The sequence below is a fragment of the Gossypium hirsutum genome, chromosome D13, assembly GCF_007990345.1.
Source record: "Gossypium hirsutum isolate 1008001.06 chromosome D13, Gossypium_hirsutum_v2.1, whole genome shotgun sequence".
Classification (NCBI taxonomy): domain Eukaryota; kingdom Viridiplantae; phylum Streptophyta; class Magnoliopsida; order Malvales; family Malvaceae; genus Gossypium; species Gossypium hirsutum.
This window is the reverse complement of record NC_053449.1, coordinates 60,104,823-60,130,652: the sequence shown is the minus strand read 5'-3', so window position 1 is coordinate 60,130,652 and position 25,830 is coordinate 60,104,823. Positions and strand designations below refer to the sequence as shown.

At 32.4% G+C, this 25,830-nt stretch overlaps 1 protein-coding gene and 1 pseudogene across 1 annotated transcript; both read left to right on the top strand.

Moving 5' to 3' along the window:
* Positions 1-106: 106 nt before the first annotated feature.
* Positions 107-21,605, top strand: LOC121225001 (beta-galactosidase 15-like; annotated as a pseudogene).
* Positions 21,606-23,415: 1,810 nt separating this feature from the next.
* On the top strand, positions 23,416-25,610 carry LOC107942560 (uncharacterized). Its single transcript, XM_016876258.2, has 3 exons — positions 23,416-23,987; positions 24,566-24,957; positions 25,181-25,610. Exons 1-3 carry the CDS (start codon positions 23,957-23,959, stop codon positions 25,313-25,315), a joined length of 558 nt encoding a protein of 185 aa, XP_016731747.2. The 5' UTR covers positions 23,416-23,956; the 3' UTR covers positions 25,316-25,610.
* The last annotated feature ends 220 nt before the right edge of the window (positions 25,611-25,830 follow it).

The following is a 25,830-nucleotide window of genomic DNA, read 5'->3' as shown; positions in this document are numbered from 1 at the left end:
ATACAAACTAAATCTAAAAACTCTAGAAAGGCCAAATGAAATTAATTTTGTCTAAATTATAAGCCAAACTTTTGGTCATTGACAACAATGAACAAAGACATTTACTTGCTTTTAGGCTGCAAAAGTTGTCATTAATAGACTGCTGACATGCTATCAAATTCTAGAGGTTCAATTCTTATGATTTTTCTTGTTACTGTTGGGCCTGTCGAAGACGAGAGAAACATTTGTCACTGTATGCAAAAACGATAGACAAATCAAGGAGTGTTATGTCCATCCATCCATCCATACTTTCGGCATAGGTAATTTTCTCGTCTTAGGGTCTCCTTTCGATTTCTTTTTGAAGTTCACTGAATTTAGTTCTCGTTATTGTTGACCGACGCAAGCTTGTCCGGTTAGTTCTTTGCACCATAATTGTTAGTTAACCTGTTGTGTGGGAAATGGGAATATTTCAGGTTCATTCGGTAATCATTATTTCCTGCATGCTTACCATGATTGGCTGGAGAGAATACGTTGTTGCTTTTGATTTAGGCTTGTATTGTCATTTTTACATTTGAATTAACTCAAGCCAAATAATTTTTTCGATTTCCCAAATTCTACGAGCAAAAGTCTGAACGATAGGCTAAATCCTTAAATTGCAAGGATATACAAAAGTTTACGCCATATTTCATTAATCTTACAAATTATGTGTTCTGTTCTTTCAGATTCTATCGAGGTTCAGATGAATAAATTATTTAGCAAAGGTGTATCTACTGTTCTCGCAAACAGCACCATTGATGCATTTGATGATCATGAAGAAATAGAGGTACGTTCGTCGCCTCCCCCCATATCAGTTTCATTCATATATGGCATCCTATTTACCTCACATCTTCCTTTCTATGCTTTTAATTACCTGAATATCACCGAAATATATAATGATGGTTATTATGTATGACTAATTGCTTCGACTCGTTACTTTCTTGCAACAGCCATTCCAATTTAGGTTCTCTTCTGATTTGGGTTTCTTTCACAATGTCCTTGACTCTTCCCGACCTTTCACTTGAAAGTTCATTGACCATATACAGGAGGTACCAAGGCAGTTTTCCCGACAACCTTAAAGGTATATTAGGTGATTTGAGTAGCTTTACAATGGACTTGAAGATACAGAGGGCTAAGGATATACCTCTTGACAGCGTAAGACACATACTAGTCAGCTGATTTTAAAGATATAGCTTCCTTTGTGGGCGTGTCATGCGTTAAAATGTTTATTATTTTCCACCGGGTTGTTTATATTGCTAGGGTTTGACATCATCATTGCTCATTGCAATACTAACTGCCGCTTTTTATTGATAGTGTATATATTTTTATCTGTATACGTGAATGATTTGCCCATGGAAATTCTTCATAATTTCCTGTTTTCTCTAACAGGTGTTAGCAAAACGACAGCTTAATCTACTAACAGCTCAGACTTTGTTTTCAGAACATGAACGGCTGGAGGAGAAGGCTCGTTTCTAAATATTCTAGCATTTTTTTTTCATCCAAAACCGGTGGGACAATGCTTTTGGATCGCAACTACTACTTTGATTCGAGTACTAGCAATGTGAAAAGTTATTACGAATAATAATATAGCTGCTGCGCAGCGATTACCCTTTACTAATTGCTCAGTGGCCAGACTGAGTCATTGGCTTTTTGATCTCTGTATTTCTTATTAGTAAACAACTGATGCTAATGCTATTGATTTTGTTGTTGGCAGGTTGCAAAGATGAGCATACTGACTTGCAACATCTCCCGAATGATCCTTCTCCAGATATAAAATGCTCTTCTGGAGCTTGAAAGGTATGCTTTTGCCTCGTATATATCACTATATTTTCTAAACAGAGTATGCCAGGATTTCTTCCTTTATTTCCATATTTTCGCTACAAACATTGCTAAGGCTGCCTTCTCATTCCCCGTTAATGTTTTGGCATAACAGAAGAAAGGCGATCCACACAAAATCCTGGATTCTGAACTGCCCGAAATGATACTGCTTTCAAAGACTTTCAGTTGCCTTCGTCGACCTGATTGCTACTCCGAAAACATCCCTCCATGGTTTGAAGAACCAGAATTTCCCCAAAACTCTAATTTTACAGAAAATGGCTCAAATTAATCTTAGAACATCCCTACTTATCCAAAGAAACCTTAATTTAATATAACTAAAACTCTAAATGTTTTAATAATACGAGAATTTTATAGAATGAAATGAAAATTTTTACAACATTGATAATTGATATGGTGAAAAAAGAGGAGGAAATATCATTCTTGCTCAGGTATACATATGATAAAATGGTATGTTTTATTATATATTTAAATAATATCTAAATAAATTTTATGCATATATATATATAGGTTAGAGAATAAATATGGGAATGATATGGAACCGTACGGAGATGAGGGGAAATCATATATTAATTAGTGTGCCCAAATGGCGGATTCTCTTGATGTTAATGTCCCGTGGATCACGTGTCAACAAGCTGCTGGTGATATTGTATTTAATTTATTTTTTACTATAATATTTTATTTATTAATACATATTTTTTTGTGATAATTGAATTTTGATTTCATTTTTTTAATTATAATTATAGTTGGAGACATGCTATGATTGGTATTGTGATGAAAATCAAAAGACCCTAATACCAGTTAAACGTGGATTGAAAATTGGACTGGATGGTGAGTTTTCTTTTTCTTCTTAAAATTATTCTTAATTTAATTTAAATTATAAACTTTATATTAAATTTTATTTTAATTAATTTTAGGTTTAAGAGTCGGGTGGTGCAGACCTCTTAGAACTGCAAAAGATCTTTCTTATTTTGTTACTCGAATTTTCCAAAAGGGTGGTACACTACAAAATTATTACATGGTAAATGATTTCTTTTGAAGTTAAATTATTAAAATTAAAAATTTAATTTCATTAATTAACCCCTTTGGTTTCTCATTTTTTTTAGTATCATTACCAATTTTGGTAGAACTTTTGATGGCCCATATATTACCACTACATATGACTATAATGCACTTCTTTATGAATATGGTAATTTCATGCCTTTGAATATATATATAAATATATATATTATAAATTATAATTATTCTAATTTATTATTAATTTTTATTAGGAAATTTGAACTAACCAAAATAGGACATTTAAAGTAGCTTCATGACATTCTACATTCTATTAAGTATATTCTTACAAATGGAGACGCTAAAAATGAAAAATTCAATAATTTCGTCATGGTAATAAAATTAATTTATATATGAATTTATTTGACAAAAATAAATATTTATGATTTTATTTTAATTATTGTTCTTAGTTATATATATATATATATGATTTTAGGTTACTATTTATCAAACAAAGGAGAAATCAAGTTGCTTTTTGAGCAATATAAATACCAAAACAGATGTAAATGTCAACTTCGGAGACATTAATTACTCTGTCCCAGCATGGTCTATTAGTATCCTTCCAAATTGTAGGGAGGAAGCATATAATACTGCTAAGGTAAACCCTATTTTCGTGTTTCGAGTTATTATAATTACAATAAATATGATATGATTAGAAATGGGTTTGCATTTTTTTTAAATAAACTAGGTTTCTACTCAAACTTTGTAAAACCCAATATTTGCCCAGGCCAAATTAACCCACTTAGACTAAACCCAAACCCCAATGGCCCAATTACAACACCCAATACCCAACAGCCCAATAGCCCAAAATCATCAAAAAAATAGGAAAAAACCCTAACCCTAGCCTCTGACAGCCACTTGCGCCGCACCCAGGCCTGCTGGTCAACCACCCCACCGCCGTAGCCACCAACTGCTCTGCCACTTGCGCCGCGCACGTCCCATCGTCCTCCATCAGCCCTGCAAAATGAAGAACACACCCAAGCAGCAACAAACAATAAAATTTTTTTTGTAAAATGGCTCTATATAAAGCCATTCGAACATCAAAAATGGGGGCTTCATCACCGTAATCGGGTCTTTTCCTTTTCTTTTGTAACATTTTCACAACACAACAGTTAATGAAAAAAGGCAGAGAAAACATTTAAAGGTGGATTCAGACTTTTTATTCTTTTTTTGTTTGTTTTTATGTTTGCTTGTTTTTTATATATATACGAATCTATCTCAACAAAAACGAAATAAAAAGGAGAAAGAACCTTACCTGAATCGCCTCGCAAGTGTCTTCGCCGGAGTCCGACTTCGGGTCACCGAAATTGGGCGGGGAAGGCAGCGATTTGATTTTCCTCTCGCGACCCCGAGGCCATGAAGACTTAGCCTTCAGTTGGTCCTTGAAGCAGGGTTTAAAAACCCGACGTTTGGGCTTCTGACCACCACTCACGGTGGGGTCGACGGTGGCCCATTTGGCCGACGATGGGGGGGAGTTGAGAGAAGAATGATTTCTTTCTCTCTTTCTTCTGCAGTTTTTTTAAAGTAACCCTAGAAATGAATTTTTTTTAAAGAAAATTGGGTTTAAATACCCTAAACGAAACGGCGCCGTTTTGCCTTAAGGCCTCTTACCCGCACGTCGACCCGACCCGCAAACCGGGGTCCGCGTGTTTTTGTGCGGTGGGTTATTTGCGCTTTAAGCCCTTCCGTATTTTCAGTTTGATTCGATTTAGTCCTTTTACGACTTTTCTTCATTTTTTAATTTGGATCGCAGATTTGTCTCGGTTTTTATTTTGGTCCTCAACTCGTTGGACACCTGGGGAGGGGACGCGTGGCCTGAAATTGGGTTTATTTCCCATTAGGTCCTTTGTCCTTTCGCGTCTTTCCATTTTGGTCCTTATTTGCGCATTTTATTACTGCTCAAGCCATTAAATTTTATTTTTATCCCAGTTTGGTCCTTCTTCTTTATTTTCTTGTTGATGTTACCCCAAATCTTTGTTCTAGAATTCAAATTGGTCTTTTGTTGTTATTTTCGTTATTTTATTAATGAATATAGTTATTATACTTGTTTTTTTTATATAACCATTTATTCCTCATTATTATATTATATTAATGTTGTTTAGTATTATTATTATTATTATTATTATTACTATTATCCTTACTATTACTATTTTTATATTCATTAATATTTTGTTATTGTTGTTGGGTTTTTATTTATTTTCACTTATGAAAATTTTAGATATATTTGTTTTACCATATTATTATTATATAACTATTTTTATATACACATAGGTATATATATTTTTTTTCTAACTTATTTAATATAAATACTAAATTTCGTATACATGTATATCTATGTTTTTATACATTAAAATATGTATATTGTTTATATATTATGTTATTTTATTTTATCTTATTTTATTTTCCACATATGTATATATTTTCATCTACATACATATATTCTTATGTTTTGTAATGTTTATGTATACCTTTCCTATAATATATATGTATAAATTTTAACCTTTGTAAATATACATACATATATACACATATTTTAATTTATGTCCACATATATACATCTCTTTACGTTTACTATGATTTCACTTTGTATTCACTATTTATTTATTTCATTTTCATTTAGTATTTTGAATGAAGGATTTAATCTTGTTCGTTTATATATTTTATTGTTTGTATGTTGTTATCGTTGTTCATATCATTTTTATACTTTCATATTCATTATGGTTTTGCTATGCATAATAAAAATGTAATTCGCTTTCGCATTTTTTTTACTACGATTTTCGTGTTTTATTTTATTCGATATAACATAATTTGTTTTGAATAAATAATATTTTGTATTTAGATTCGAGAGGATCATACCCTAACTTACTGGGTTTCGATTTTCGCGATAAATCTAAAGGCGCGAATCTTTTTAAACTCAAATTTTAAATGATCTCGGGATTAAAAAATCGCGTCCTAACTTACTGGTCGTGATCTCATTTTCAAATCCGAGATGGCTAATTATATCTTTTAAATAAGCATTTTTATTCGCGTATCGGGAATTCGAGATATTGTATCCTAACTTACTGAATATGATTCTTTTTCTCGAGTAAACGTGAAATATGCTTCTTTCCCAAAAATCTTCTTCTTAATATAAGGATCGTATTTTTTAAATTTTTCCAAGTTCTCAATTTTCGACATCAAGACATTAGCTAATCAACTAGGTACCAACTTTGGGCGTATCGAGGGTGCTAATCCTTCCTCGTGCGTAACCGGCTCCCGAACCCGTTTTTCTGAATTTCGTGGACCAAAATCGTTGTTTTAATAAAATCAAACTGTTTATTAAAAACAACCACTTTTCGAGGTGATCCAATCACACCTCTTTAAAAAGGATTGGTGGCGACTTCCATTTTCGTTTTTATTTTTTAAAACCCAGGTCGACTCCGTTTTTCATCAAAAAAATGGTGTCAACAAACTTCATTGATAGTTAAGAAATTGAGCAAAGCTAAAGATGAACCGAGTTCTTTGAAATGGACATGATGACCCGAATTGATTGAACCGACTTCCGTTCAAGGAAGGGGAGATGTTTCCATTAACAAGATTGTTGATCAAAAGGATATGGCAAATAATGCTAGTGATTATTTGTGGTATATGGCAAGGTAAATTATTTAACTCAATTATATTTTATTCATTTAATATAAATTATATATGTATTGATTAATTGATTAAATATTTTTTGACAGTAATGATGTTGCAAAAGATGATCCCATGTTGAATGGAATAGTGACACTTCATGTTAATGATACTGGTCATGTTCTTCATGTTTTTTTCAAGGGAGAATATATTGGTAACTATGAACTATATTTCATATATATTATATTGAATTCAAAACATATTTATTTAAATTTATATGTATTTATTTTCGTATGTTCTCAATGGTCAAAATATGGTAACGACAATGTGATATATGTTTTTGAGAGGAACATCAAGCTATCCCCCGAGAAAAAACTTGATATCTAGTGTCACCGTTGGATTCAAGGTATATTTATATATACAAAAAATAAAAAAACCCTTGAATTTTAACATATAATTTGAATCAAAATAATGCAGAACTATGTTCCAATGTTTGATCTGGTTGGAGCTAGAATTACATCACCAATTGAGCTGGTTTTGAACAAAAATTTTGTCAAAGGTTTGTCTTCAAATAAATGGACATATAAATTTGGTTTGAATGAGACTTTGAACAAGTTTTCCGACACATATTTTGCTTCAAAATCATCATCCAAATGGATTTTTGACCCTATTCCGGTTGACAGGAACTTCACTTGGTACAAGGTAATTAAAACCAATACATTTACTTACTTATAAATGTTTGATTTTATTAATATTGATGTTTAGTTTTTTTGAAATTGTAGACAACATTCAAAGCTGCATTGGGGAATAAACCAATTGTTGTGGATTTACTAGGTTTAGGAAAGGGCATGGCTTAGGTGAACGGTCATAGCCTTGGTAGATATTGGCCGTCTTATATAGCTGATAAGCAACTTTGTAGGATAGAGACTTGTGATTATCGTGGTAGATATAGCGATAGTAAATGTGTCTCTAAGTGCGGTGAACCTACCAAATATGGTAATCCCAATTTTTTTTAAATATGTTAATATACATTTTTATATTATTAGTATTTTTTTATTATTCTAATTTTGTTGTTTTATGGGTATCATGTTCCTCGATCATTTCTTAAAGACGGTGAGAACACTTTGGTATTGTTTGAGAAATTTGGTGGTAATCCTTCCAGTGTACAATTCCAAACCGTTGAAATCGGATCGGTTTGCATAAATACTCACGAAGGAAAAGAAGTAAAATGATCATGCCAAGATCGACCAATTCCGAAGATTAAGTTTGCTAGTTTTGGTAGTCCACAAGGTGTGTGCGGATCATTTGACAAAAATGATATATATTTTTTTTCTAATAGTATATATATTGAAAAATATAACAGGAATGTGTGGGTAAAGAACGGTGCTCCTTCTAAATTATCGAAGACAAATTCGGAAGTCCTTATCGTGAAATCAAAAAATTAGCCGTCGGAATCATTTGTGAAAACTTTACTCTTTTTTTTTATCTTTTTAATTTTTAATTTTAATTATTTTAGGAAATCATTTGTAATTACATAAATATAATAAAAGCATATGTTGTTTGTCTTCTTGATGTACAAACTAAACCTAAAAAAGTTTAAAAAGGTCAAATGAAATTGATTTTGTTACCCCACAAATTGTCGCCAAACTTTTGGTCCCAAGTGTGGAAGCATTGGAGCAGCTTTAGAAACAGTAATCAACAAGGACATTTTTTTGCTCTTAGGTTACAAATGTTGTCATTTAGTATGCTATAATCCAAACTTGTCTTTTATAATGCAACACATTTTCCAAAGATTTATGCACCGGATTTTGTTTTACAACCATACGATATGGCAGCGCCGGATTTTTGTTTTACTTGATTTTTTCTCCAATTTTTCTTTCTTGAAATTTGTTTCATTATTTGTAATGATTTTTTTATAGTAATTGAAAATGAGTATTGGTTTGTTAATGATTGTTATGCTGTTAGCATTCAGTTATGAGTCAGTTGGTATTCTTCTATATAAATACTCATGTATGAAGATTGTTCAACTTAGGAATGTAATCTTGATTTTCTGAGTATTCTCCTCACTGCTTTTGTTATATTTCCAAGTCTTCTTATCAGTAGTTCATCTTCTTTGTCATAATGGTATCAGAGCTGGTGTTTTCGAGGTGATCGGAGAAGTTTTTATGGTGGTGAGCAGTCAAGCTGAGTTCTACAACAAGTCTAGCAAAAATGGTTACTAACATGCCTCTTATTATAACTTCAAATCTATGAATACATCTAGTAATGTCTCTTTTTTCAAAAATGCATCTATGAGTTCTTTTCTGCCCAAAATGCAACAATTCCCTTGACATAATGTAGTTAAGCCGATTGATCAAAACTTCATTCTTTGGAAGCATCAAGTTACTTTGATCATTGAAGGTTATGGTCTTAATGGATATATTTTAAGAACTTTATCTATACCTGTTCAATTTTTACCTGATAAAGATGGCAAGTTAGTTGAGAATTTTGATTTCTTGTTATATAGACAACAAGATAAATTGTTAGCTTCTTGGTTGTCATCCACTGTTAGTAGTGAAGTTTTCCCACATCTCATCGATACTAGTAGTTCCTTTGAGGTATGGAATGTCATCACTATGTTGTATGTTGCTAAATCTTCCACTAAAATTTCTACAACTATGCATACTCTTCATTCACAAAAGAAAAGGAATCAAACTATAAATGAGTATCTAGATAAGACCAAGCTACTTTGTGATACATTGAATGCATCTAGGAGTATAGTGTCAGAATAGGAACATGTTAGTGTTGTTCTTGCAGGGTTATCATCTGAGTTTGAGTTAGTGTTGGTTGTGGAATCTTCAAATTGATCTTCTTTTCCATTAGATTTAATCACTGATATGTTGATGGAGTGTGAATCTCGACAAAAGGAGTTTGTTACTGAGTCTTTTATGTCTTCTCCTATGCATGCTAATCTTGTTCAACAGGATCATAAAGCCCAATCACTATAAGCTTAATTAATAGTTAATTAAGGCTTAGGGACTAAATCGTAAAGTCCAATCACTATAAGTTTTTAATTGGCCAAAGGTTTAAGGACTTATATAGTAAATAGGTAAGGTTCAAAATGATGATTAAAGTCTTGGATATATTAAAGTAAAAAATTCTTTAAAACTTGAGGAAAATTCTTGATGGATATATTTGGGTAATTTAAATAAGAATTTTATATAGTTTTTTAAGTTTATTGTTTAAAAAAATTAAAAAATTAAAAAGGTTTATTTTTGTTATTCTTATATTTTTAAGGGCTATTTAAATTTAATTTTAAAAGGGGACAGATCTAACATGCAAATAGACTAAAAGTTTAAAAGCTTAATTGGGTGCCACCAGTAGTCATGGCATCACCCCTTTTTTGATTCAATCTAAAAAGGGTAATTGCTTCATCAGATCCCTGAACATTTTATATAATCACACTTCAGTCTAGTGCCACCAATGACAACAGTGGCACCGAGTTTCACCATTCAAAACTGGTCATTTTCGTACATTATTTTGCAAGTAGGTCATTTTCATAAATAATTAATTTATTTGGGTTATTTTTGAAAAAAAAGTCGATTTGAGGTCATGGGAGCTTGATTTGGTAAGCCCGTGTACCAGTTTGTAAAATTGTTAAAGTTTTAAAAAGTTTCTATTGTTGATTTCTTGAAGAATTAGGCTTGAAATTGATATATTTTAAGCTTAGAATATAAAAAGAACTAGATTGTAGCATGTTTGTTAACTTTGTTACATTAGGGACCAAATTGAATAAATGTGAAACTTGACATGAAATTATGTTAGAAATAGAAATTTTAAGGTCCCTAATGAGAATATATGAAATTGGATTTTCATCTGAAGCTAGAAATCAAAAGTTATGACTATCTCGAGTTTAGAGACTAAATTGAATAAAATGAAAAATTTTAGGGATATCGAAAAATCGAGTTCATATAGGTTCAGACATATCATAGCATAGAATGGAAAATTTTGGTATTGATTGATGATATAAAATGCTTGTTTAGATCAAGAATCAGATCGAAGTGGAGTTGATCGGGGAAAAGCTAAAATTTTGGATTAACCCCTAAAGTATCCACTTTACATATTTTGAACAAGTAAGTCCATATGGAACTTACCACCCTATTTTATTTTTATGTTTGGATTTGTCTATATGTAGATTTAAGTAGAATTTAGCAAAATTGGCACATATGACTAAAAATGGACTAAATTGAAAATGGTTGTGAATGTTGGCTATTATGAAATAGTACAAGATACAAATATGTATGTTGATTGATTACAGGACTCGTAAATGAAATTTGTAATCATATACAAGGATTGGTGATGACATATATACGAAAATGATGCTCGTGCGAACTTAGTAAAATGTTAGGATACGTTTGGCATGCCATTAGGGTTATACGCGCATTTGATCAAGGATATTACATGTTTTTACTAGATATAGCATTTGTTGTAGATTATCGGGTTATACGTATCATAGGTTTAACTCGGATGGGTAACCTTGATATAATGTCAGCTTGTGCGAGCAACTCTGTTATAATGTCAGCTTGTGTGAGCAACTTATTCCTGTGTATCCAAGTATGTTTTACTATAGTTCCATTGAGTTATATTCAATTGATTAGAAATTGAAACTTAATTGTGAATTGAAAATGATATGTTAATTTTTTATGCTTGATATATGAATTGTTATAAGATTCCATTAAAGTCTCGATATTACGTATGATTTGGGAATATGACTAACACATTTAAATCGGAGTGTTGCATGTTTAGTTATATCATCATGTGTCAATAGCTAAGTTGATTTCCAAATTGATTATTTTAACTATGCCTTAAATGGTCAATGTATGTTTAGTGATTCCAAAATTTTAATTTTAGGTATTGTGAATGTGTGACACAAACATTTGTCAGTTTTAGTGGTTATGTGTTCTGGGAGTGTTTGGGAGGTCCTAAGTTTAAGCCAGGACTTGGGCAAATTTTGGCCCTATCTTTGGTCAGTAGGCTTTTAAGTAAAAGTTGACAAGTAATTAACAGAATGAGCTTGCTGGTTTGGTGGATAAGTGGAGTGTTGGTGTGAGGGAGGTCATGGGTTCGAATCTTTGGGATGGCAAAGGTTGTATTTTTGCTCCTAATTTTGGCAAGAGTTGCGCTGAACTGGGTTTCTGAGTGGTGGATGTGTAGTGGGAAGTGAGGGAGTGAATTAGGGGATTATGGGGGAGAATATCCAAAATCTGATCACTTTTTCCTTTTTAAAAAAAAAGAGTCGTTTTTCTCTCCATCTTTCTGATGTTTTCTCTCCTCCATCTCTACCGAATTTTTTTTCTTCTTTACTTCTTACTCGATTATCTTTTTTTTTCTTTCCTTTACTGCCGAAATTCTCTTGTTGCCCTTGATTTTGTAGCGTTAAGCAACACTTGTGCAAATTCAGTAAGTTGTTGGGTATAATTTTAAGAGATTATTTCGTGTTTAATAGTCTAATTCTGGGGCGTTGGCAGTAGCATTTCACGAGGATTAAGGCTCTCATCGTGATTTTCGTAAACGTACCGATTTGAAGTTTTTGCGGTAAGTGTTCATCATTTTATGAGTAAGTATTTTAGTTTCGGGATTTTGATTAATCACGAGGTAAGACTGATTATGGTGTTATTTGTTCAAATATAGGCTTTGTAGTGCTCGAGGACTGTTTTAGCATCAAACAAAACCAAGTGTGTACCCTAAACACAAAAATAAGGGATTCGACGAAAAGCCAAAATTGCTTGCTGTTTGGACAGCAGCAGTAGGCTAACTTTGAAAAATCACCATAAATTGTGGAAATCTAATTAGAGGATGAAAAAAATATGAGATTAAAGATATTTGAGTCTAGTTTCTAATAGAAGAAACGAAGTAAGCAAAAGAATTTCATATTATGACATATTTGAATTTTAGTGAGATTGGGTTAGAATGATTTTGGAATCCCCTATCCTGACTTTGGAAAATCATTAAAAATTGTATAAAAATAATTATGGGTTAGAATTTATATTTTTAAAACCCTGAATGAGTCTACTTTCAAGAGAAAAAAATGACAACATCATCCGAATTTTGTATGAGAAGATAATTAATTTTTAGTGCAGAAAGGTCAAAATTGTCAGACAGCAGAACAGGGGAAACTTTAAAGAATAAAGTGTATTTATTGGCTAAACCAATAATTCTAAAAATTTTACAGTAGGAAGATATGTGAGTAAATTTGCGGATCTTAATTCAGAATTCTGTAGCTTAAGATACAAATAATTTAGTAACAGTGACTTAAGTATACAGCTTTGAAGGATCATATAAGCAAATAGTGGAAACACATATAAATAATTAACTAGCACGGGTTACATTAAAATGGATCACGAGGTTAAGGCCAATTTGGGTCATGTGGGCCACACAGGCGAACATCATGGGCTTGTAGGCCCATTTTCACTGTTTGACTGATAAGGTTGCACCGGTCGCCCAAGTCGACTGTGAACCTACTGTAGGGTCAGTAAGTTTACCTAGACCCCTAATTGACTGAAATGACTGTATGACTGATATGATTACGCCTGATGATGTCCCACTAATTTGATACTCTATGCCCTGTTTACATGAATGATATTATGTTATAGTATGTCAAATATGTATATTGCATTACATTAGGTTAGGGGATTATAATGTTCGGAGAAAGTGTACTGAAAGGCCTCGAGCCTAATTTACTGACAGCTCAACTGCAAATTACTGTCTAGTGCCGCATTCGGTACTACTTGGAGTGTAGGGATGAGTGGGTTGATTATATCCCCACATGAAGTGTAGGGTTGGACGGAGATGGTGTGTAGAGGCTGAATGGGTAAGATTTTTGTGACTGCATATCTGTTACTGTTACTAATACTGTGATGGGCTAAAGCCCTACTGCATGACTGTTTTTGTACTGATATGGGCTAAGGCCCAAACTGGACTGATACTGATACTGAAAAGGGCTTAATCCCAGACTGTGATTATTTGTTTACTATCTGTTCATTTGTATGAGGATTACACACTGAGTTTACGTAAACTCACCCCTTCTGTTTAATTTGTACATGTAATCCCTAGATATAGGCAGATCAGTGCAACGGAGGACTTAGTGGTGGCCACACGACTTCTTTTACACTGTTTACTACCTATTTATGATTTTACTTTTATTTGGGAGTATTTTGATGTAATTATGGCCTTTGCAAATTTTGGTTTAAAATTTGGATTCTATACGGTTTTATGATTTAAATCTGCTAGTGTTAGGTAAAACTCAGGTTTTCAATTAAAATTAATGTTTTATCAAAAATACCAAGAATAAGCAAACTGTTTAAAAGCTTCCGCAATAAAAATTAAAAAAGAAAAATTTTGAAATTGAATAATGATTTGTAAATGAATAATATTTTGAAAACGAATGACATGATTTAAAGTTAACATAATATAATAAAAAAATGGTTAAATAGAAAAGAGGATTTAGCAACGACATATTTTTCAAAAAGCATTACCATGTAACATCGTCAGATTCGGCCATAACGTCTAGGTCAGGTTTGGGGTGTTACAATTTATGATTTAATGTATGCATTGGTTGATTTATGTCAAGCCTAAGAATGGTTTTGTTATCAATTGGTAAAATGAATATGTTAGAAGTTGAAATAGATGCATTTGGAATATGAACTGATGAAATGGTTTTGTATGTTCTTAAATGTTGAATTGTTGAATTGAATGTTAAAGATTGGTTGGTTTAAATGATTAGATACTTGAATTGGTTATTGTTGACTTGGTTTAATAACTTTAATCTTGTGTAAGGTGGAGTGAAACACTTTGGAAATGGTTTCAATATCATTGAATTAGGTACCAAATGTTTATTTTGTCAAAAATAGGAGCAACGTCGCAACCACGAACTTTTGATGTCGCAACGTTGCCATCTCAGAAAGTGACATCGTGGAGAGCATATGCATGTTGTCGCAACATGGCATACTGAGATGACCACGTAGCGACAAGGAAAGGACGAAGTCGTGATGTCGATTCACGAATTTTCAAAATATTAAAATTTGGTCCTAATTCAAGTGTGGACTAGTATAAGAGTATTCTTAAGCCCGTGTAAGTCCCAGAAATTATTTTATATCATATCATATGCATATCTTACTTGTATTTAAATGTATAACAACATGAATTAGATATTTATTTGATTGTTGTTGCTCCGGTAATTGGTGTAGCATTCTGTAGCTCAGACCCGATGATCGGGTCAGGTAAAGGGTGTTACATTTTTAGTTTCAAGGCTCTATCTCATATGTGGCTTCTACTTCTGTCATCTCAAGATGGTGCTTAGTATCTTGATTCAGGTGCCATGAATCACATCACCAACAATGGCACTATTCTACAGACCAGTGACCCTTACACAAGTAATAGTGGTTTGTATATAGGTAACGGAACTAATGCTAAGTTGAAAATATTGGTTATGGAACTATACTTTCTTCCGATAAAATCTTGCATCTTAAAAATGTGTTACATGTGCCTAATATAAAAAAGAATCATCTTTCAGTATCTGTAACAGCTCGTTTTCAGTGAAACCGGAACAATAGTTTTGGGACCAAATCTGAGTCCGAAATAAAAATTATTTTAATATTATTGCATGGTCTGCATTATGATGGAAAAATCATATGAAAATTTCTCTAAGAAAATTTTACCAATTACATGTTTAATTTGATGAAAATGACCAAATTGCATAAAGTGCAAAAGTTAAATTCTAGTAGCTAAAGGGATCAAATAGTTATAGAATTTAAAATTTGAGGTTCTTATATGAAAAATAGACCAATTAGTGGAGTTAGTAGATAAGTATGATTAGTCATCATTGGAAAATTCAATAAAGAAAAAGGATGAAATTGGAAAGTAAAAGATAAAAAGATGATAAATAATAAAATAAACAAAATATCATCATTTTATCATCTTTCCTAAAATTAAAGATATGGGAACCCTAGCTATGGTGTTGAGTTTTTTAGAATGCTTATTTGACTTAATTGGGTAAGTATTTTTGTCATGTTTTTAATAATTTTTATATTTCTGAAATTGTAATAGCTTAATCTAGCTATCTCGGAGATTAATTTGTAAAGTTATCAAAGTATTAGGGTTTTTCCATGGATGAGTATGTATGAATTATGAAGTTTTATGGTAGAAAATGAAAGGTTGTTGATAGATAAACAACTTTTGTAAAGAGAATTTTGATAAAATTATGATTTAGGGACTAAATTGAAAAGATGTAAAATTCATGGAAAATTTTTAAATTTTATGAAATAAATGGGCTGCTATTGTTACATGTAAAAATCAGCTAGGCTTGGAATAAGAATTATATTGCATGAATTTCATTTTCAAAGCCTAGGGACGAAATCATAATGAATTAAAAGTATAAAGGTAAAATGGTAATTTTGAAAAAAAATGTGAATTGGATTGAATTGAATATAAATTGATGTTAAATTCATTTGTATAGATCCGGATAGATCAAATACGGAGTTAGATCATGGAAAAGAGAATGTAACGGATTAGTAGCTTTTGTGTATACGAACATTGTCGAGGTAAGTTTGTGTAACTAAATTGAGAATTTATATGTGTTACTTGAATTGTATGTATGTGAAATTAATCACATATCCGATGACAATGTCTGACAAATATTAAGTTTTGTTTGAATAAATAAAATTTAATGGATACAGGGTTCTCAAATTGGTTGTGGTCCTGTATGTGTTGCGGTCACACCATAGCTCGAAAGAGCATCCCGTTATTAGCTCTCATGAGCATCTTGATATTTGGCTCTCACGAGCTTCCCGTTATATGATTCTTGCAAACTTCCCAATTAAAGGCTTTTTCATAAGCTTCTCGATTAATGGCTCTCCAGAGCTTTCCGATACTGGCTCACTTGAACTTCCCGATTATAGCTCTTATGAGCTTCCTGTTACATGGCTCACATGAGCTTCCCGTTATATGGCTTGGAAGAGCTTCCCGTTTACTTGCTCGTATAAGCATTCCCAGATATGAATTGACGAATTACAGATTTGTACACTTCATGTGTACTACTTGTGTATCTATCGATATTTAAAATGGTTCAACGGGCAAAGTACTGATATGAAGTAACATAAGTTCAAAGTGAACTATTACCTGTGTATACCTAAATTATATGGAAATGATATTATTTGATATATAATGACGTGTGATATGTCTGATACAAGTATGTGAAACATGTTAAATGACTATGTTCATCCATGATTATGATTTATTACATGTGATTACTTGGCTAATGTGATATGGATATGTGTTAGGCTATGGCCAAATTGGTTTGGAATATGTTAGTATACTTATCTTAAATGTAAATGAATGGTAAGTTAATTTCCCGTTATACGAACTTACTAAGCTTAAAAGCTTACTTCGTTTGTTTTCCCTATTTTATAGTACTCGGAAGCTCGTAAAGGTTGGAAGCTGGTCGGAGCTACATCACACTATCCATTAGCCTTTTCGATATATATATATATATAGTAAACTCATTTTGGTTATAAAGGCATGTATAGGTTAATTAGCTAATATTGGCATGAAAATATTTTTATTGTAACTAGCCATTGGAATGGCTTGTGATGGACATGTTTTGAGGTGTATGTAAGTGGCCTTATCATGTTTAATGTGTGCTAGTATGGCTAAATGATGGATAATTTATTAACATGTTGTTAGTTGGTTTAAAATTTGTAAATTTAGGTACAAATGAGCTTATATATGTATTTGGTCAAATTAGGAAGTAAAGAATATTGAATGGTTGTAGTAATAGGTTAAGTATAAAGCTTAAATTTTGGTTTGGTTGAATGTCTTATTATGGTCTATTGATGTCCAAAGATGTTTGTTAGGTTGATGCCAAGTTTAGGTGAGGAACGTGGCCTTGGAAATGGCCTATTTTTGTCCACACGGGTAGAGACATGAGCATATGTCTCAACACACGGCCTAGCACATGGGCATGTGGTTCGGCCGTGTGTCCCTGCATCTTTAAAATTTCAAAACAGAATACTCAAAATTTCTCACACGGGCGTGTGGCTTGGTCATGTGACTCAAGTCAGTGAGATACTAAATTTGGACACGGGCTGGGACACAGCCGTGTGCCCCTATTTCGAATGCCCACACGCCTGGCCACACGAGCGTGTGTCCCCTGCACCTTGGAAAAATTTTGATATTTTACGAAAAATTGTTTGAGTACTTGGTTTAGTCCTGACTTGTTTCTAATGTGTATTTTGGGCCTCGAGGGCTCATATAAGGGACCGTATGATAAATTCTGATTGATTTATGATATGAATGTCAAATGAAATGAAATGTCTGTAATTGATCTATAAATTCTGGTAATGCTTCGTAACCCTGTTCTGGCGATGTATATAGGTTAGGGGTGTTACAGTATCTCAATTAACTAAAGATAATGATGTATTCTTTGAATTTCACACCTATTTTTGTTTTGTTAAGGATTTTTAAACACATTATACTATACTCAAAGGCCACATGCATGAAGACTTGTACAGGTTTGAACCTATTTCATCCTATCAAAAGCCGAGGTCAAACTAGTAGCATTACTTGATGGTGAAATAAACAACACAATTTTAGATTCTTCTTTCATTATTTTTTATGTATGGCTTGAGAGACTTGGTCATCCCTCTACTAAAGCTCTAAGAAATCTTTTACTATCTTTTAATATCTCTGTTGATAAAATTATTAAAAGTAATAATACAGATTACACATCTTGTTAGTTGGGAAAATCACATAAGTTACCTTTTTTCCACTTTTGTTACAACTAATGTTATACCATTCAAGTTAGTGGGTTTAGATTTGTAGGGGCCAGCTGCCAAGGTGTCAGATGGTCATTGGTAATATGTTACCTTGATAGATGTTCATAGTAGGTTTACATAGTTGTACCTATTAAAGAATAAATCTCAAGTTGTAGAGTGTTTTCAAAATTTTCAAAAGTATGTTAAGGTTTAGTTTTAGTCTAAAATCAAAGCCTTTCAGAGTGATTAAAGTAGAGAATATAGGCCTCTCACTTATTTGTTGGCTTGATCTGGCATCTAAAAGAGAGTGAGTTATCCTTATACTTCTAACTAAAATGACATAACTGAGAGGAAACATCGCCACATAATCAAAATGAGGTTAACCTTACTAGCCCAAGCTCACTTGCCACTCAAGTTTTGTTCCTATGCATTTGTTACTACCATTCATCTTATAAATTGATTACCAACATCTGTGTTGTAAAATAAATCTTCATATGAAATTCTATACAAGATTAAGCTTGATTATAGTCTTCTTAGAATCATTGGTTGTTTTTGTTATCCTTGTTTGAGACCCTACAATAAACATAAGTTGTAGTTTAAATCCAAACCGTGTACATTTCTTGGATACAGTTCTACTCACAAGGGTTATAGGCGTATTGATGATAATGGCATGGTTTTTGTTTCCAAGCATGTTTTGTTTATGAAGGTTCTTTTCTGTTTTAAATAGACCTTCTTCTCCCTTAGCAACTATTATTTCTTCTACTCCTTTGTCTATGGTGTTTCGAGTATAATCATTATCTCAGCAAGTTTCTTTCTTGAATTTACCAGTGAGTGACTGTTCTGTAGACAACTCAAGTCCTATTGTTGCTTCTTCAACAAGCAATGGTCTCAATAATAATGCACCTCCAGCTGGTCTTGATTGTGCTTCACCTTCACCTATTCTTAATGGATCTTCATGTGTAGTGGGTGGTCCTTCTTCTCCTTTCTTTCCCTGAAAAAGTTCTTACTATTGTAGATGTTGAAGTTCCAATTACAAATATTCAAATTCCTTTACAAGAGCAAACTGAGGCAGTAGCTTCTCAAGGTTGTGTTCTTAATTCTCATCTTATGATGACCAAGGCCAAAAATAGGATTTATAAGCCAAATTTTTGTACTACTGAGCTTCATAACAGGGAGTCTGATTCTATTGAAGAAGCATTAGCACATTCTCATTGGAATAAAGTATTTTAGAGTGAGTATGATACTCTAATGAAGAATAACATTTGGACTTTGGCTCATTTACCACCAGGAAAGAAGCCAATTAGATGCAAGTAGTTGTTTAAAATAAAAAGAAATCCATATGGCATTGTTGCTCGATACAAGGCATGATTGGTTAGTAATGGGTATTCTCAAGTAACAAGTTTTGATTTTAAAGACACATTTAGCTTCGTGGTGAAACCTATGACCATCAAAGTTATTCTTTCTCTTTTTGTTTTAAAAGGGTGGATGCTCAGGCAGGTTGGTATCAATAACACATTTCTGAATGGAAATTTACTTGAGGAGGTATATATGGTGCAACCACCAAGGTATCAAACAAAGTCTAAGGAATAACTTGTTTGCAAGTGAATAAGGCTTTTTACTGTCTCAAACAGGCTCCTAGAGCCTGGTTTGAAAAGTTTAAAGACTATCTTGTTTCCACAAGGTTTGTTATGGGAAAATCTGATGCCTTTCTCTTTATGAAAGTAGCTAAGTCTGATGTCACTTATCTATTAGTGTATATGGATGATATCATCATCACTAGAAGTAATAATGATATTGTTGATTCAGTGGTTCATGGTCTCAATACAGCCTTTTCTCTAAAAGAGATAGGGAGGTTGCACTACTTCTTGGGCATTGAGGTTACTTATACTAACCAAGTTTTGTTTCTCAATCAACAAAAGTATATTTCAGAACTTTTGGAGAAAAGTCACATGGCACATGCACATGGAGTTCCTACTCCAATGGTTAGTTCTTGTAATTTGTCTGGTTCTATAGTAGTCCTATTGGAGATGAAGGATTATATAATAATATAGTTGGTGCTTTGCAGTATGTTGTTATTACAATACCAGAAATCACATTTACTATGAATCATACTTGTTAGTTCATGCATAGGCCTCTTGACACTCATTTCAAAGCCATGAACCAAGTGTTGCTATACCGAGCTGCTTCTTCTAGTCATGGCATTCTGTTTAAACTTGGTGTAATGATGCCCATATGTGGTTTTATTGATGCTAATTAGGGGCCTAATCTTGATTATCGATGCTCAACGTCTAGCTAGGGTTTAACTTTTGCAAGAAATCAAGTTTATTGGTGTTCCAAAAAGCAACAGGTAGTCTCTCGTAGTAAATCTGAAGCATAATACAATATGTAGCTCATGCTACTACTGAAGTTGCCTGGTTAGACGGTTTGTTGGGTGAACTTCTTGTTCAGTTGGATGATAAGCCTTTGTTTTAGTGTGATAGCTCGGCTTGTTTTTTATTGAAAAAGGAGAAAAAAATTCATAAAAAAAAAGAAAAAAAAAGCATAAATGTTGCATTAATAGAAACTTAATGTGCATTAAATAAAGCACAAAAATTGAAAATAAAAAACAAACGTGGAAAAATTTTGGCATTTGACCAAATTATAATTAAATTTTAACTCTGTACAAGTACGACTATACCAAAACAAAGAAAAGAAAATATGTATTTGTTTTTATGTAATAAAATTAAAAAAATTCGTATATTATTTAGAATATTAAATTGAAGGTTCATATTTTTAAAAATTTATATTTGATTTTTATAAACGAATAGGATGGGTAAATTAAATAAATACGCTGAAATTTTTTAATATTTAAGTAAATATCCTGATTTTTTTTTATACTTATCGGAGTATACTATTTTTGAAGAGAGAAATAAAAACGTGCCTTGTAGAACGTATTTTCAGGACAACAACCATATTTTTTTCCAGAAACCCCCTCCAAATTTCATTCTTTTCAGTTCAAACTTATTTATATTCATTTTAAATCTTTCTCTAATTCTTATTCTCTTCGATTTTATTTTATTCATTATAATTTGTAAAATGACAAGTCAATTTATTCATTTGGATGATAAGCACATCTCCGACGTTCAATTACAAATGGTAAGAAAATATTATTAAATTATTTAATTTTAATTAGTTAATTATTACGTTGTTAACATTATCAATTTTTTATGTTTATATACTCAGGTTGAAGATCGGATTTTGGAGACGTACATACACAATTTAAGTGTGAGTGCATCGATTGTCATTCGTGGACACTTGTGAGATGCGAGATTCTTATAAGTGGTTCGCATGCTCGGGGGACTAAATTGGATCCCCTACTTATCAGTGCGTTAGTGGAAAGATGGAGACTGGAGACACACACATTCCATTTTTCCTACGGTGAGTGTACAATATCACTTAAGGATGTTGGTTTACAACTCGGTCTACCGGTTCATAGGGAAGTCGTTACGGGGCTAGTGGTGAGTGGTGACTGGAGTGCAACATGTGAGCAACTATTAGGAAATATGCCAAACAAGTTTGGGGTAACCGGATCGAGATGGGATGGTTGGAGGATAACTTCAAACATATCGAGGCCTCTACGACTGACATTGAAAAAGAACAATTCGCCCACGCATTCATCTTGAGTTGCAATAGAATCTCGGCTTATTGGATGATGGCTCCATCCTCAAATGACAAATGAAATTTATAAGTCACCGCGTTCCACGGCATCACCGTAAATTCAAATCTATATTAAAACTATAACAATGTCTATCTCAAACATAAATAAAAATAAATCTATAAATTTTTAATTTTCAACCGCAAAAAAAAAACACAATTTTTAACGAAATGGAAATGCATCCTATCCAAAAATAATATACCCTGATAAATATAAAAAAAAACAACGTATTTACTTAAATATTAAAAAATTTCAGCATATTTATTTAATTTACTCCAAATATGATGCATTGATGTCATATTATTAAAAATAAAAAGGTATTTTGTATTTTATTTTTAATATATTAAGATTATTTTTCTATGCACATAATTAAGTTTTATAAACGAAGAAAATAAACATTGGAAATATCGACAAGGATTACGTGAGACTGACAATTTATGGCATTAATTTAATTAATATGGAAAAAGCTTTTCTCCACGTAAACCCATATGTTTATTAAATATTTAAATCGTTTTGTTTTCACACATACAAAAATTATGTATTTAAAATAACAAGGTATAATAAATAATAAAATTTAAGGTTGAAAAGTAATAATAATAATATATGTAATACGTACGAAATTAAAATAAAATATAATTTAAATTGGGACACTAAATTCAATCAACAACACTATCAATATTATAAACAAACAATGTAGGTGAAACAAGTTGCGTAATAAAATTAAAATACATCCAAATATCACTTTGGGTGAAGTGGTAAAATTTTTTTTATAGATACTAGTAACAGTGACGGAGTGAGGGGGCTGGCAAGGGTCCGATCCTAACTAAAATGGAAAATTTTTCATTTAAGCTAATTATAGTTTATAAAATTTTAAATTAGTAATGGTAAAATTACACTTACCCTCTCAAAAATGATAAAAATTCGATTTAATCATTTAAAAAAAGTATAACAATATAGACTATTAAATTGGTGAAATTACATTTTTACTATCGTAAAAATATACAATTCAACTCCCCAAAAAATTTTCTAACTCCACCACTTACTAGTACCATGAGGTTAAATCTTTATATTTGTAATTTTTTAATGTTTTTAAAATAAGAAAAATAAAAGTATTATCATAATAATATAACTTATTTATAATATATAATGTTATTTGAATAATTTCTTTAATTGATTTACTGTTGAATTAACTCATGACACCAATTCAGTCACACATAAATAATAATATATATATATATGTATATATTGATATGAAAGGAAAGTCCAAACCATTCTTAAATTTTATTTAGGAAATTTTATAAGAATGATCCAATTTCAATTTTGTCTTCTATAATATATTCAAATTTTAAATTTGGTGGGCCCCACCTAATGCGACTGTATTCCATCGTTTGGTTTGATGTATTGCTAATACGGGTGTAATCCTTTACCTTCCTAATCGGTGAAAACCACCGATTTCTAATCCCCCTCTTTTCTGCAGATTAGTTGCCCCTTCGGTTTCCCCTCCCTGTTTTACCCTTTCTGCCGATTTGCTCCCTCTGTCTATATGCAAATCTTGAAACAGACATTGAAGATGGGTTTCACAGACATTGAAACAGACATGAATGAAACTATGTCAAAACAATATAACTCCTATTTTCAGAATTTTAAAAAGAAAAAACACTTTATTCCTTTTCTTATTTCTCTCTTCCAAGGTCTTCATCATAGAAACAAAACCCAAAGGTGGAACCATTTTTGCAAGCATAATTTTTCGGAATTTCGAAGACCACTTCTTTCACTTTCTTTGAAACTCTGTTTTCTTCTTTCTTGTTTGGGAATTTAAAGATGAAGAAACGGAGAGGTAAGCTGACTCGAAAGATGATGGAGCAAGTGCCAGGGGCATTGGGAACTAGCGCTAGCTTGGCTCTTCGTTTGGGACAAACCATTTTCTCCTCTGCTTCACTTCTTTTCATGTGTTTGGATGTTGAATTCTATAACTATACTTCTTTCAGGTGATTCCCAAAAGCTTCATTTCTTCTATTTTGTTGGGTCAAATTTTGATTTTGGTTTTCTCTTTACCCTTTAATTGTCAATACCCATGCCCTTATTTCTGTTATTTTGTTGGAATTTAATTTTTTGTTACTTGATTTCTGGTGTTAAAGTGGAAGTCTCTGGGAAAACTGTCACGATCATCATCTTGATGAATCTAGTACTATGTTAGGAGTTAAAAAATTTTATGAGAGGACTGATCAGAATTTCTTTGCTTTTCTATTTTTATTGAGGAAGAAAGATAAATGCAGTCAAATGAGCTGTATGCAATTCTTTTATGTGATCTTTTGGGTTCTGGGCTTTGGAATTATCAAATGCTTTCACTTGCTTAACTATCAAACTTCAGTAAGGATTATAATATAGTTTATTGTTTCTGAGTTTAAAAAAGGGGTGAACTGTATGTTATTTCTTCTATTTCAATGGAAATTTCTCTAAGTTGATTCTAAAACTAGTTATCATGAACCTTAATGGATCTTACTGTATCTTCTAATGTTTTTTCCTTGACTTTTGGTTCTTGATTTCTCATGTTCATCAAGTTAAGACCAAACCACAGACATTGAAGATGGGTTTCCGAGGACGCCACAGGTTGCCCCATTCACCTCGGCTGATGATACGGCCCCGCTTTTGGAGAATGGCAGCAGTGATGATAAGTTAAATTTTGATGGACCCATGGATTTTAATAAAGATTTATGCAGAAGCAGTCCATTCAATGGAACCATGGTCGGTGAAGAAAATGCTGTGAGCATGCTGGTTCCGTCATACTCTCAAGAACAATTGCCAGAAATTTTTGTAGGGCTTAAATCCCAGCAGGGTTGCATTGGTGAAATGAGTGATGTTGAGGATGAGACCTTCAACACTGTTGTTAGTAGATCAAGTCAAACATGTAGAATTGATCTACTCGAAGAGATCATTGAAGATGCTAAAGATAACAAGGTACTCTTTGCTCTAAACTTGTTACTTTCTTTTGTCAACTTTGGAGGCTGTTTGGGTTTGAGAATGATCCTATGCAATGCTAATAATACTAGAACTTAGTCCATTATATCGTTGATCGCAGCATGATGAATGAACTGATCTTTGAAATTTTGAACTTCTAATGTTTTTTTTGTTGTTGCTATTTTGGGAGGATGAACTGCTAACTTATGAGATTTTGGTTCAGAAAATTTTGTTTCAGACCATGCAATCGATTATGAACTTGATGAAAGAAGTTGAACTTCAAGAGGCAGCTGTCGAACAAGCAAAAGAGGAAGCTGCAAGGGGGCATGGATATTCTCGTCAAGGTGGAGGAACTTAAACAGATGCTGCCACATGCAAAGGAAGTAAATGACATGGTTGTGCACTTGTTGATAACCTAGATGTTTTAATTACCAAACCTAGAATGTAGTTTTACGATTTTTTCTGCTTCACATTTTATTTTGAGTGGTTATTTTCCTTCTTTACCGTGTCAAATTTTAAGTTTGATTGGTTTACTTTGATGGGTTTGTGTTATTGGATTAAGTTTAATCAGTAATAGATTATCTGTTGAGCCATGCTGCCAATATGTGATGAAAGTGTATGAATCTTAATGAACCGTTGTTGATTCTGCTGAAGCATTTTTCTGTCAAATTCGGTGAAATGAGTTTTCTAATTATGATCAATAATCTTTTTTTGAGGTCCCTTTTCAAGTGTTTCATTAAATATATTCAGCAGTAGTACTGTTTAATTTGTTTTTAATTGTAGATCACTTGATTATCTCATGAAGCATGCTGTTAATTTGCAAAGTAGAAAGTGTCTTGATCTCAATGAACCATGCTGCTCTGCCGAAGCTTT

Excerpts from the sequence above, each read along its gene's own strand:
- LOC107942560 (XM_016876258.2), top strand. The coding sequence starts at position 23,957 with ATGTTGAATTCTATAACTATACTTCTTTCAG. Across the intron at positions 23,988-24,565 it reads TATAACTATACTTCTTTCAG|ACCAAACCACAGACATTGAA; the intron begins GTGATTCCCAAA and ends CATCAAGTTAAG. Across the intron at positions 24,958-25,180 it reads AAGATGCTAAAGATAACAAG|AAAATTTTGTTTCAGACCAT; the intron begins GTACTCTTTGCT and ends ATTTTGGTTCAG.